General features: G+C 43.8%; 1 protein-coding gene across 3 annotated transcripts; it reads left to right on the top strand.

The window, feature by feature from the left end:
- Positions 1 to 60: 60 nt before the first annotated feature.
- On the top strand, positions 61 to 8,537 carry LOC136444714 (NADH-cytochrome b5 reductase-like). Of its 3 annotated transcripts, none has more exons than XM_066442412.1 (7): positions 61 to 213; positions 1,624 to 2,662; positions 3,724 to 3,881; positions 5,750 to 5,837; positions 6,237 to 6,374; positions 6,545 to 6,748; positions 6,945 to 8,537. In XM_066442412.1, exons 2-7 carry the CDS (start codon positions 2,315 to 2,317, stop codon positions 7,143 to 7,145), a joined length of 1,137 nt encoding a protein of 378 aa, XP_066298509.1. In that variant the 5' UTR covers positions 61 to 213; positions 1,624 to 2,314; the 3' UTR covers positions 7,146 to 8,537. The 3 variants fall into 3 exon arrangements, with proteins under 3 accessions (XP_066298509.1, XP_066298511.1, XP_066298512.1); XM_066442414.1 differs by having other exon boundaries at positions 61 to 235; XM_066442415.1 differs by having other exon boundaries at positions 62 to 213; positions 6,237 to 6,341.
- Positions 8,538 to 13,385: the final 4,848 nt, after the last annotated feature.

Here is a 13,385-nt window from a genome sequence, read left to right as displayed (position 1 = left end):
GTGGTATTATATATCATATTTTAACAATCACAAAAACTGCTTACCCCCCGGCTGTACATGGTGTCTTCTTGGATAAACATTTACCCCAAAATGGCGGCCGTAACGGCGAGGAAAGCAGGATTTGTTATTATCTCCATGGTTTTGTAGGACTTGCCTCCTAAATTCGGAGCGGACCGGCGATGGCTGACAGCAGCGGAAGGTGCGAACAAACCAGTGAGTACCAGAGTGAATCAGAGTGAATACCAGCGTGAACCAGAGTGAGTACCAGAGTAAACCAGAGTGAGTACCAGAGTGAGTACCAGGGTGAGTACCAGAGTGAGTACCAGAGTAAACCAGAGTGAGTACCAGGGTGAGTACCAGAGTGAGTACCAGGGTGAACCAGAGTGAGTACCAGAGTGAGTACCAGAGTGAGTACCAGAGCGAGTACCAGAGTAAACCAGAGTGAGTACCAGAGTGAGTACCAGAGTGAGTACCAGAGTAAACCAGAGTGAGTACCAGAGTGAGTACCAGGGTGAGTACCAGAGTGAGTACCAGAGTGAGTACCAGAGGGTGAGTACCAGAGTGAGTACCAGAGAGGAAGATTTGAGACAGTAATCAGGCAGGACGGTGCCACTCAGGTATGGGTGATGCAGACCACAGGTATAGGTGATGCAGACCGCAGGTATGGGTGATGCAGACCGCAGGTATGGGTGATGCAGGCCGCAGGTATGGGTCACCGTCAGATGCAGGCCGCAGGTATGGGTGATGCAGGCCGCAGGTATGGGTCACCGTCAGATGCAGGCCGCAGTGTGATTAAGATTCACATGTTCAGGTATGGGTGATGCAGACCACAGGTATAGGTGATGCAGACCGCAGGTATGGGTCACCGTCAGATGCAGACCGCAGGGTGATTAAGATTCACATGTTCAGGTATGGGTGATGCAGACTGCAGGGTGATTAAGATTCACATGTTTTGGCCTCTTTGTGAAGGTATTATAATTATATAAAAGAATTCTAACTTCTGCTTTATTGGTTACAGCAGTCTGTCCTTTGTGTTTGTTTTGCATCAGTGTCTCAAGGCAAAACACAGTTTCACAAAGTTTCATGGCATGGCCTAGTGGCGTAACAGCAGGTTTGGCCCAGAACCCAGTGGTCCAGGGTTCTAATCCCCTGACATGCCACAACGTTGTGCCTTTGGAAAAGGCACTAAACAAGAATTTCCTCACTTCAATCAGGTAGAGATGAGCTCCTATCTTTGATAGAGATGTCCAAATCGGACAGGACGTGGAATGGAGGTCCCGTGTTCGAAAAGATCCTCACCCAAGCATGTAAAATAACCCACCACACTTATCGAAAAGAGTAGGGGTCCTTCCCGGTGTGAGTGGATCAAATAAATCCCCAAATATGCAGCTTGTACTCTTCAGTACAAACCTTGTGTGTTACGCAATGTGGCGGTTTATCGGTCATGCAATACAAACAAACTCATAACCTCGGGAGATTTATGTTTTCTGTCAAATAATTGCTACCACTATCTCCCCTCTCTCTGTAAAATTTTTCTTCATCAATTTGACAATAATTCACTAAAGAGAATCACAACTTGTACGGGACAGCTGTAGCCACTCCTCTTGTCCTTTCCTGTTGCAGACAACCCCAGGAAGAGAAAGTGTGAGTCCGCCCTGCCCAACCAAACAGGCACCAAGTGTGCTGTGGAGGACGGCTTCTCCTGGTGGACCTGCCTGATGCTGGGGATGCCGTATGAGAAATCTCAGCCGCATTCAGTGCCTGTCAAAAACTCCCACAACTGTTGAGTCAGCTGGACTGGGCTGTTAGCTTGTTCGCATATTGCTAGTTAGATTTTTAAAAGATAACTGTTGGAAGTGTTCTCAGGAAATTATAATAGTAAACTTTATATCTTTTTACTTTGTCAGATACAGTCCGAGAACTGAGGCCCTCAGGGAGTTTGAAGGATTCTGTTTTGCATCAGAACGTCTTCCAAAAAACATTTGAAGTGTTCCAGGAGCAATTGATATTCAAAATTCTATGAGAAATCGAATGTTGTGTAAGTTCACCCTGATAAGTTTAGAAAACTTGATGTGACAGCATTTTTTGTGTGTGTGTGTACTTTGGAGTTAAAAAAAATCAAATGCAACATTCCTTGCTTTCTGACCATACTATCATTTGTAAAATTAGTCTCCAAAATTCAAAGATGTATCAACCTGTATATACAAACTTCCAGACTAAATTCAAGAAGTAAAGCCTAGGCCTACTATTAGTAGAAGACGTTTGTCCTGCAAGAAGCTTGAGAAGACTTTTTTGGGGTGGGGGGTGTCCTCAGATGGAGAACTCAGATCTGCCTCCAGCTGTCACTCAAAAAGCTTCTCCTAGCAACTGTCATGTGACTGCAGGAGCTGGCTGTGATTGGCCACCGGAGCCTGCGAAGCCCCTGCCCAGTGACTGCTGTGGAGGTGGGCGTGTCTCTCCTAGCAACTGTCATGTGACTGCAGAAGCTGGCTGTGATTGGCCGGTGGAGCCTGAGAAGCCCCTGCCTAGCGACTGCTGTGGGGGCGGGTGCGTCCCGTGTGTGATGGACATCTATGCAGAGGAGATGAGGCTGTGGCAGGAGGAGTACCGTTCTCTCAGGGAAGGGAAACGCACGGCGCAGGAGAGCAGGGATCCTCACACTGTGAGTGCAGCTTACATGTTTATTCCCTAACACTGTGAGTGCAGTTAACATGTTTATTTCCTCCCACTGTGAGTGCAGTTAACATGTTTATTTCCTCCCACTGAGAGTGCAGTTTACATGTTTATTTCCTCACACTGTGAGTGCAGTTTACATGTTTATTTCCTCCCACTGTGAGTGCAGTTTGCATGTTTATTTCCTCCCACTGTGAGTGCAGTTTGCATGTTTATTTCCTCACACTGTGAGTGCAGTTTATATGTTTATTTCCTCGCACTGAGAGCAGTTTACATGTTTATTTCCTCCCACTGTGAGTGCAGTTTACATGTTTATTTCCTCGCACTGAGAGCAGTTTACATGTATATTTCCTCCCACTGTGAGTGCAGTTTGCATGTTTATTTCCTCACACTGTGAGTGCAGTTTACATGTTTATTTCCTCCCACTGTGAGTGCAGTTTATATGTTTATTTCCTCGCACTGAGAGCAGTTTACATGTTTATTTCCTCCCACTGTGAGTGCAGTTTACATGTTTATTTCCTCCCACTGTGAGTGCAGTTTACATGTTTATTTCCTCCCACTGTGAGTGCAGTTTTCATGTTTATTTCCTCCCACTGTGAGTGCAGTTTATATGTTTATTTCCTCGCACTGAGAGCAGTTTACATGTTTATTTCCAGCACCAGAAGTGTTGTGTACAGTAGGGTAGTTATATTATCCATTTACTGTCTGTTTACTATCAGGGCTGCAATTACCCAGTGCAGAATCTCTATTGTAGACAAGTTTTTGACACAGAAAAACTGATTACATCTGAAACAGAATTCACACCTTGGAAGATTTTCTGAGACCTTCCACTCGCAACACCGGACCTGGAGCAAAAAGACTGTATGATTGGTTGGTTGATTTATTGACTGATTGACTGCTTGATTATTCTCCAAGGAGAGGCTTCGATCCAGAGGGTTAGTTTTGTCCGGGATTTCTTACGTAAGATCGTAGTCTCTGCTTGGAGAATATTGCTTGATTGACTGATTGATTGACTGGTTGATTGATAATTTGATGATTGACTGCCTTTAGGCTGGGCCTGTGCTGAGTCCAGACAAGTACACCGCCTTCAGATTAGAGAACATCCAGAAGCTGACCTTTGACACGACCTCTGACACATATGTGTTCAGGTTCCACATTCCTGGTGACAGGCGACTCGGGTTAGCCGTGGGACAGCACATCATCTTAAGGTACAGCACATCATCTTAAGGTACAGCACATCATCTTAAGGTACAGCACATCATCTTAAGGAACAACACACAATCTTAAGGTACAACACACCATCTTAAGGAACAACACACCATCTTAAGGTACAGCACATCATCTTAAGGTACACCACATCATCTTAAGGAACAACACACCATCTTAAGGTACAGCACACCATCTTAAGGTACAGCACACCATTTTAAGGTACAGCACATCATCTTAAGGTACAGCACACCTTCTTAAGGTACAGCACATCATCTTAAGGTACAGCACATCATCTTAAGGTACAGCACATCATCTTAAGGTACAGCACACCTTCTTAAGGTACAGCACATCATCTTAAGGTACAGCACACCATTTTAAGGTACAGCACATCATCTTAAGGTACAGCACATCATCTTAAGGTACAGCACATCATCTTAAGGTACAGCACATCATCTTAAGGTACAGCACATCATCTTAAGGTACAGCAGTGTAACAGCACATCATCTTAAGGAACAACACACCATCTTAAGGTACAGCACACCATCTTAAGGTACAGCACACCATCTTAAGGTACAGCACATCATCTTAAGGTACAGCACACCTTCTTAAGGTACAGCACATCATCTTAAGGTACAGCACACCTTCTTAAGGTACAGCACATCATCTTAAGGTACAGCGCATCATCTTAAGGCACAGCACATCATCTTAAGGTATAACACACCATCTTAAGGTACAGCACATCATCTTAAGGTACAGCACATCATCTTAAGGAACAGCACACCATCTTAAGGTACAGCACATCATCTTAAGGAACAGCACATCATCTTAAGGTACAGCACACCATCTTAAGGTACAGCACACCTTCTTAAGGTACAGCACACCATCTTAAGGTACAGCACACCATCTTAAGGTACAGCACACCATTTTAAGGTACAGCACATCATCTTAAGGTACAGCACACTTTCTTAAGGTACAGCACATAATCTTAAGGTACAACACACCTTCTTAAGGTACAGCACATCATCTTAAGGTACAGCGCATCATCTTAAGGTACAGCACATCATCTTAAGGTACAGCACATCATCTTAAGGTACAGCACATCATCTTAAGGAACAACACACCATCTTAAGGTACAGCACACCATCTTAAGGTACAGCACACCATTTTAAGGTACAGCACATCATCTTAAGGTACAGCACACTTTCTTAAGGTACAGCACATCATCTTAAGGTACAACACCTTCTTAAGGTACAGCACATCATCTTAAGGTACAGCACATCATCTTAAGGTACAGCACATCATCTTAAGGTACAGCACATCATCTTAAGGTACAGCACATCATCTTAAGGAACAACACACCATCTTAAGGTACAGGACATCATCTTAAGGCACAGCACATCATCTTAAGGTACAGCACACCATCTGACTGTGGTACTGATAGTAGCAGGCTCTGACTGCGGTACTGATTGTAGCATGCTCTGACTGCGGTACTGATTGTAGCAGACTCTGACTGCGGTACTGATAGTAGCAGACTCTGACTGCGGTACTGATAGTAGCAGACTCTGACTGCGGTACTGATAGTAGCAGACTCTGACTGCGGTACTGATTGTAGCAGGCTCTGACTGTGGTACTGATAGTAGCAGACTCTGACTGTGGTACTGATAGTAGCGGGCTCTGACTGCGGTACTGATAGTAGCAGGCTCTGACTGCGGTACTGATTGTAGCATGCTCTGACTGCGGTACTGATAGTAGCGGGCTCTGACTGTGGTACTGATAGTAGCATGCTCTGACTGCGGAACTGATAGTAGGAGAATTTGACTGTGGCACCGATAGTAGCAGACTCTGACTTGTTATGTCGTTTGTTCAGGGGGTCAGTGGCCAGCAGGTCAGTGACCCGACAGTACACTCCCATCAGCCCACTGGACGCCAGAGGCCACTTCGACGTGTTGATCAAGGTGAGCTGGTCATGTGATCAAGCTGAACTGGTCATGTGATCAAACTGAGCTGGTCATGTGATCAAACTGAGCTGGTCATGTGATCAAACTGAACTGGTCATGTGATCAAACTGAGCTGGTCATGTGATCAAGCAAAGATGGTCATGTGATCAAGCTGAGATGGTCATGTGATCAAGCTGAGCTGGTCATGTGATCAAGCTAAGGTGTGGAAATGCATCTTGATTGATTTTGGCAGGAAAGATTAGATGATGTAATGCATGATACAAAGGTTGGATAATGCAATGTGCTGTATTGTATATAATTATGAAGATGAGAATTTTTATGGCTGTTATACCATCAGTTTATTCCCATATTATCTTAGCAATTTTTTGTTTACTGATGTTTTTTCGTGTTTGACAGGTTTATCAGACAGGTGTGATGTCCAGGTACGTGCGCACCTGGCAGGTGGGAGATATGGTGGAGTGGAGAGGGCCCTTCGGAACTTTCACTTACCGAGCAAACCAGGTGAGGGGAACTTTCACTTACCGAGCAAACCAGGTGAGGAGAACTTTCACTTACCGAGCAAACCAGGTGAGGAGAACTTTCACTTACCGAGCAAACCAGGTGAGGAGAACTTTCACCTACCGTAGTTTGTAGTGATGAGTTATTTATCTAATCTTTATGTCATTGACACTAGTCACTGCATTGACCTCTGACCTTTCCAACAGTATCGCCATGTGGTGATGGTTGCCGCGGGAACAGGGATCACGCCTATGCTGCAGGTTGCTAGGCGTGTCCTTGGTAACGAGGAGGATGAGACGCTGGTGAGGCTGCTGTACGCCTGCCGACGGTACCAAGACCTTCTCCTTAAAGACGTTCTGGACAACCTGGCGGCTTTCTGGAACTTCTCTGTGTCCTACTACCTCAGTCAGGTACATTCGTTTTGGAAACATTAGCCTAAGTACGAACATTCAAATTCAGCTGGTGTCTTTGTGTGCTGTGGCATTCATATCTATTTTCCCATCTGGCTGAGCCATTTGAACTAAAGTCTTCAAGGCAAAGTGTCAGTTTTCAGATCGACCTTTTCTACCCATGAGTTTGTCTAATTGTTGATCTATTTTTGTTCAGGAGGATCAGAAAAATTTCAAACCCAAATACGGAGATGAAATCCACCATGGCCGTGTGGACCAGGCTGTTTTGTCTGCTGAGCTGCCTCCCCCTGGAAGTGGAGTGCTAGTGCTGATCTGTGGAACCCGATCCTTCAACTCAGACATGGAGGAAAGCCTGAAGGCCCTGGGCTTCTCTCAAACAGACATCTTTAGATTCTAACTCAGACATGGAGGAAAGCCTGAAGGCCCCGGGCTTCTCTCAAACAGACATCTTTAGATTCTTACCAAGACATTGAGGAAAGCCTGAAGGCCCCGGGCTTCTCTCAAACAGACATCTTTAGATTCTTACCAAGACATTGAGGAAAGCCTGAAGGCCCTGGGCTTCTCTCAAACAGACATCTTCAGATTCTAACTCAGACATGGAGGGAAGCCTGAAGGCCCCGGGCTTCTCTCAAACAGACATCTTCAGATTCTAACTCAGACATGGAGGAAAGCCTGAAGGCCCTGGGCTTCTCTCAAACAAACATCTTTAGATTCTAACTCAGACATGGAGGAAAGCCTGAAGGCCCCGGGCTTCTCTCAAACAGACATCTTTAGATTCTAACTCAGACATGGAGGAAAGCCTGAAGGCCCCGGGCTTCTCTCAAACAGACATCTTCAGATTCTAACTCAGACATGGAGGAAAGCCTGAAGGCCCCGGGCTTCTCTCAAACAGACATCTTTAGATTCTAACTCAGACATGGAGGAAAGCCTGAAGGCCCTGGGCTTCTCTCAAACAGACATCTTCAGATTCTAACTCAGACATGGAGGAAAGCCTGAAGGCCCTGGGCTTCTCTCAAACAAACATCTTTAGATTCTAACTCAGACATGGAGGAAAGCCTGAAGGCCCCGGGCTTCTCTCAAACAAACATCTTCAGATTCTAACTCAGACATGGAGGAAAGCCTGAAGGCCCTGGGCTTCTCTCAAACAAACATCTTTAGATTCTAACTCAGACATGGAGGGAAGCCTGAAGGCCCCGGGCTTCTCTCAAACAAACATCTTCAGATTCTAACTCAGACATGGAGGAAAGCCTGAAGGCCCTGGGCTTCTCTCAAACAGACATCTTCAGATTCTAACTCAGACATGGAGGAAAGCCTGAAGGCCCCGGGCTTCTCTCAAACAGACATCTTCAGATTCTAACTCAGACATGGAGGGAAGCCTGAAGGCCCCGGGCTTCTCTCAAACAGACATCTTCAGATTCTAACTCAGACATGGAGGAAAGCCTGAAGGCCCTGGGCTTCTCTCAAACAGACATCTTCAGATTCTAACTCAGACATGGAGGGAAGCCTGAAGGCCCCGGGCTTCTCTCAAACAGACATCTTTAGATTCTAACTCAGACATGGAGGAAAGCCTGAAGGCCCTGGGCTTCTCTCAAACAAACATCTTCAGATTTTAATGGTTCCTGCTCTTTTGTGACTAATGCAGCGGACATTTTTAATGTTTTGTAACGTTTTTAACTGGTTGTATTTTGATGATCCTTGAGTTTTACAGTGTAAGGAACAGTTGTTCTAATCCCAGCGGCCTTTGTGTTGTATCTTCCAACATGCTGGTAATAAAGCTGATTCACAAATATACGGCTCACCATCATTTGTACAGTGTGTATGAGAGTGCAGCAAAAAGTGCATGGAAGACTGCGTAGATTATGGTACTAGTATTTATTAGCCCAGATCCAGAACGTAAGTCAGAGTTTTGTGTTACTTCAGAGCTCGAGAAACAAGTTGGAGGTTGACACAACAATTTCAGAAAATTGTTAATTGTTTATCCTGACAACAATGCGTGATACCTATGTCGTCATGGCAACCGTATAATACTCTTCTGTCGTCATCATGGCTGAGTACAGGCAAACAACAACAGGACATTTATGCGTCCGAAAGACGGAAGGAACCGTAAGTAACGGTAGCCATTGTGCACGACTTGTATCATAACAGTTATCACAAATTGAATTCAAGAAAAGCCAGAACTGTTGTTATGCTCTGTGTTATGGAAGGAGCTGCATATTACACATCGGGCTTCGATTATTGTTGATGCCTGGAGAGGAGACCAGACATTCCTAAGGTGTCAGAGGGCAGAAGGACCGTTTCAAGTAAAGAAGCTGTATCACGGGGTTTAGGTTTAGGGGTTAGGGTCAGGATCAGGGTCACGGGCTGTCGATGGAGGTTTGCGGTATACCGATAAGGTGATATATTTCACCTCCCATAACCCTTTATAAGCCTTGTTTCTTGCTTGAAAGTTTCACGATATATTTTTGTTCCAAATTCCAACATGTTATTTTTTTCTTGAATACGATATTCAATAAGCATGTTTGATTTCAATAAAAAAGGTGGCAAGCTTTTCCCTTTCTTATTCTCAGTGCGAACAGAAATCCCTTCGTCCCACCAGGCTGCTCTCCAGGCTAAGAAAGTTGTAGAAACTGTAACAAAATACGATAAACAACCCACTTACTAATCAGCATGAAGGATCTGACATCAATTACATTGTAGATGTCGAAACTTTGCTCGAATAAAGAAGCGACCTCTATTATACGAAATAAAAAGTGCACCCACCAGCTACACCGCGTGGATCAAAAGCGCCGTCAAAGCTACTAGCGATTCAGGTGCAAAGTGCATCTTGAAAAATAGGAGGAAAAGGCCTAGAGGTTATTGACCTTGGTTGGAACACCCCGAAATGGACAATGCAGCCGGTAACGCGAGTGGAGAGGGGCCTTAGAGGGCTGTTTCATTTTCTATAAACATTCGTAAACGGTCTAGGAGTGCAGGTATGCCTCAAAGCGGCCAAAACCCCGCATTGTATATGTAAAATGCATATGTTGAACAGCAACGTCAATATCAGACAATGCAATAGCGGCCTCCAGCGATTTAGGCTCAAAGTGCAACTTGTAAAATAGGAGAGAAAGTCCTAGAGGTTCGTCAGTCTTATACGACTTCCTTACTTTGACTGGATAAGATAAAAGGCTCACGAATGATAACGAATATATTTCAATAAGAAGACTCTATAAAGATTTATCTAGATGATTATATCCAACTTTCTTGGCCAATCAGAGACGCCCCTGACTAACTACCTTATGTAATATTCAAATGTTTCCGCCACTATGACGTCATGATCTCCAGGTGAAACATTCTTGCTGTACAAGCAGTTCCTCGTGAATGGCATGTTGACAAATTCAAACTTTCGACACTCCAAAACTCGCAGTTTCCTCACGTTTTCGCGAAATTTTTTTCAAAAATTGCGAAGAAGGGCTTCTGGAATACCATGGCATGGGCGAGGATGGCCGGATGAAGTTTGTAGAAGAGCTTGGATGAACGGTCCGATGGCAACGGATTGAAAGTGATGCACAGCCATAATGTTACAGGTAGGCTTCTGGAAAATTCTTCTTAGCCTTTTTGACGAAAAAAACAAAGCGTTTCATGTATCGTAACAATATAATGTGGCCAAGAAAATGTGCTTTTTAATCATAAACCTCTTGTATTTTGTATGTTGTCCCCTATTTTTGAAAATGGCAATAGAAAAGTCCCTGAATGTCTGGAAAAAATGAAAGACGGCATTTTGCAAAAAGGGTTAGGGTTTAGGTTAGGGTGTTAGGGTGTTAGGGTGTTAGGGGGTTAGGGTTAGGGTTAGGGTTAGGGTGTTAGGGTGTTAGGGTGTTAGGGGGTTAGGGTTAGGGGGTTAGGGTTAGGGTTAGGGTTAGGGTTAGGGTTAGGGTTAGGGTTAGGGGTTAGGGGTTAGGGGTTAGGGTTAGGGTTAGGGTTAGGGTTAGGGGTTAGGGGTTAGGGGTTATGGGTTAGGGGTTAGGGTTAGGGTTAGGGTTAGGGTTAGGGTTAGGGTTAGGGTTAGGGTTAGGGTTAGGGTTTAGGGTTAGGGTTAGGGTTAGGGTTAGGGTTAGGGTTAGGGTTAGGGTTAGGGTTAGGTATAGAGTAAAATTCGCGTTTCAAAGTTAGTTTACTACGCGGAGGGATATAGCACCGAATCACTCCCCTGGTCTGATCACTTGCGCATTGATTTTTAGGTGGAATTTTGATCATTTCTTTCTCTCGGTTTCTTCTTGAAGGTTGTAGGTTTGTATAAAAGGTGATTTTATCTAACTTTTTAGATAATGTTTTGCTGATTTACTTTTATCTTAAATAAAAAAAATTGACGTATTATTTAGTTAGAAATTCTAAAGTATTTGTTTGATATATAAAGGTCGATGTTTTTTCCTGCGCTTGCATTTGTTAGCGCTCCCTGAATGGGAACGGAAATGGAGATCAACGCTGAAGGATATTCTTGACCTTGGACAGACTTGACCGCTCATTAAGGTATGTTGTTTATTTCTCTTAACGCCTAAGATAATGGCGTAAGGCTTTTAAAACTGCAGTTTTTACTTAGAGCTGTTTTGTTTTGTTATAAAGTTCTTTGTCGTTAGCTATGGACACATGCATTGCGGGGTCAGGCTTTGTGTATCCCGGCGCCATCCTGGCGCTGACTGTTCGCCACATTCTTGCCGCTGACTATTTCCATATGTCGGCATTTCGTGGCGTGTACATGTTGGAAACATATTAGCTGACGAGATTCGACTAACTGCAGATTTTGATGGATACCTTTGATGTTTAAGAGCTGTCTCTGTTCGTCTGGTATTCTATACTTATTAAGATGCCAAAGCATTCAATTATGTTTTATATCTTGGCTATACCGTCTTCCTGTAACGGGAACTTTGCTCGAAAAGTCGTTACTGCTGACTGTTTCTATATTTGGGAAACATTTTCGTGGTTGGGACGTGCCTTTTGCCCTCGTTGACTGAGAGGAGAGAATTTTTTTCTAAATGAGAAGCCTAACGAAATTAATATACTTTATTGTTTTTAGATGTCTGTGTATTGTTTTGTTGGATAGAAATTCGCTTCTATGAATTCTTTGCTTTGTCGTCAGCTTTCCAAGTTATGTCCGTGTCAGGCGTCGTGCATGCTGGCGCTGACCATTCGCCACATTCTTGCCGCTGACTATTTTCATATGTTGGAAACATTTGATTATTGCTTAAAGCACTTAAAGCTATAGTTTTTGCTTAGAGCTTGTGTTTGGAAATAGTTGCCTAACATTAATATATTTATTTCATGCACGCGTTGATGAAGGCTGGTCGATAATGTTTTGATTAGCTCTGTTTTGCGTATTTTGCCTTGTCTTACTCTACTGTGCATTGCGTTGCTTCGCTAGACTTAACTTTACTTTACTTTACTTTGTCCCTTGCATATGAAATTGTATCTGATTTGTCTCTCTTTTTTAATCATTTGTTAGCGCTGTATCAATGGAAATTGAGATCATTACTGGAAGATATTATTGATCTTGGACAATGTTGACCGTTGAGGAAGGTATGTGGATACTTTTCGTAAAGCCTTTTATCATTGCTTAAAGCATTTAAAACTATAGCTTATGCACAGACCTTGTGTTTTGACAAAGTTGGCTAGAGACTGGGGATTCCATTAATGAATTGTTGAAGAAGTCTTGTCAATGGAATCTTATTTAGAGAAAGAGTGCTCCAATCTGGAAAAGACGATTTGAGTCGTGATGGCCAGTGTTTGTTCCATATGTCTTTCTATACCATGTGGTGTTTCCAATTACGTTTTCCGTGTCATAGGGTCACGACTTGGTCTATTGATTGTCTTATATAGATTTTCGGCCTTAGATTTTGTTGAAACTGTGCTAAACTAAGATAGAGAGTTTCCGTTTATTTTCAAGTGAAGGAAAGAAAGGCAGCTGATTTTGATGTGCTTTGAAAAAATATAAAGCGTGCGAGGAATATGAACGCTTGAGACCGGGACTTTGGAATCAAATTTTCTTGTTTGTCATGGGTCAATTAGAATAAGACTGACGAGAGCCTTTTTCGCTATGGACATGTGCATCGCGGGGTCACGCTGCGTGCATCCTGGCGCCATCCTGGCGCTGACCGTTCGCCACATTCTTGCCGCTGACTTTTTCCATATGTCGGCATTTCATGGCGTGTACATTTTTCAGCGTAAACCGGATGAACCCAGTTGGAAACATTTTACTAACTTCAGATTTTGATGGATGGATAGCTTTGATGTTTAAGAGCTGTCTCTGTTCGTCTGGTATTCTATACTTATCTAGATGCCAAAGCATTCAATTATGTTTTATGTCTTGGCTATACCGTCTTCCTGTAACGGGTACTTTGCTCGAAAAGTCGTTACTGCTGTTTCCATATGTGGGAAATATTTTTGTGGGCGATGACGTGTCATTGACACAACGAGTTTAGACATAGTTTCTTGCTTAGGGTTAGGGTTAGGGTTAGGGTTAGGGTTAGGGTTAGGGTTAGGGTTAGGGTTAGGGTTAGGGTTAGGGGTTAGGGGTTAGGGGTTAGGGGTTAGGGGTTAGGGGTTAGGGGTTAGGGGTTAGGGGTTAGGGGTTAGGGGTTAGGGGTAAGGGGTAAGGGGTAAG

This window comes from Branchiostoma lanceolatum, chromosome 11, assembly GCF_035083965.1.
Source record: "Branchiostoma lanceolatum isolate klBraLanc5 chromosome 11, klBraLanc5.hap2, whole genome shotgun sequence".
Lineage (NCBI taxonomy): Eukaryota > Metazoa > Chordata > Leptocardii > Amphioxiformes > Branchiostomatidae > Branchiostoma > Branchiostoma lanceolatum.
The sequence above is the reverse complement of the archived record's forward strand: the minus strand, read 5'-3'. Positions and strand labels throughout refer to the sequence as shown.

Bases quoted from the DNA above. Each gene is read 5' to 3' on its own strand.
- LOC136444714 (XM_066442412.1), top strand. From the start codon at position 2,315: ATGGAGAACTCAGATCTGCCTCCAGCTGTCACTCAAAAAGCTTCTCCT. The intron at 3,882-5,749 runs GTACAGCACATC...TCGTTTGTTCAG, and splicing joins GGACAGCACATCATCTTAAG to GGGGTCAGTGGCCAGCAGGT. The intron at 6,749-6,944 runs GTACATTCGTTT...ATTTTTGTTCAG, and splicing joins TGTCCTACTACCTCAGTCAG to GAGGATCAGAAAAATTTCAA.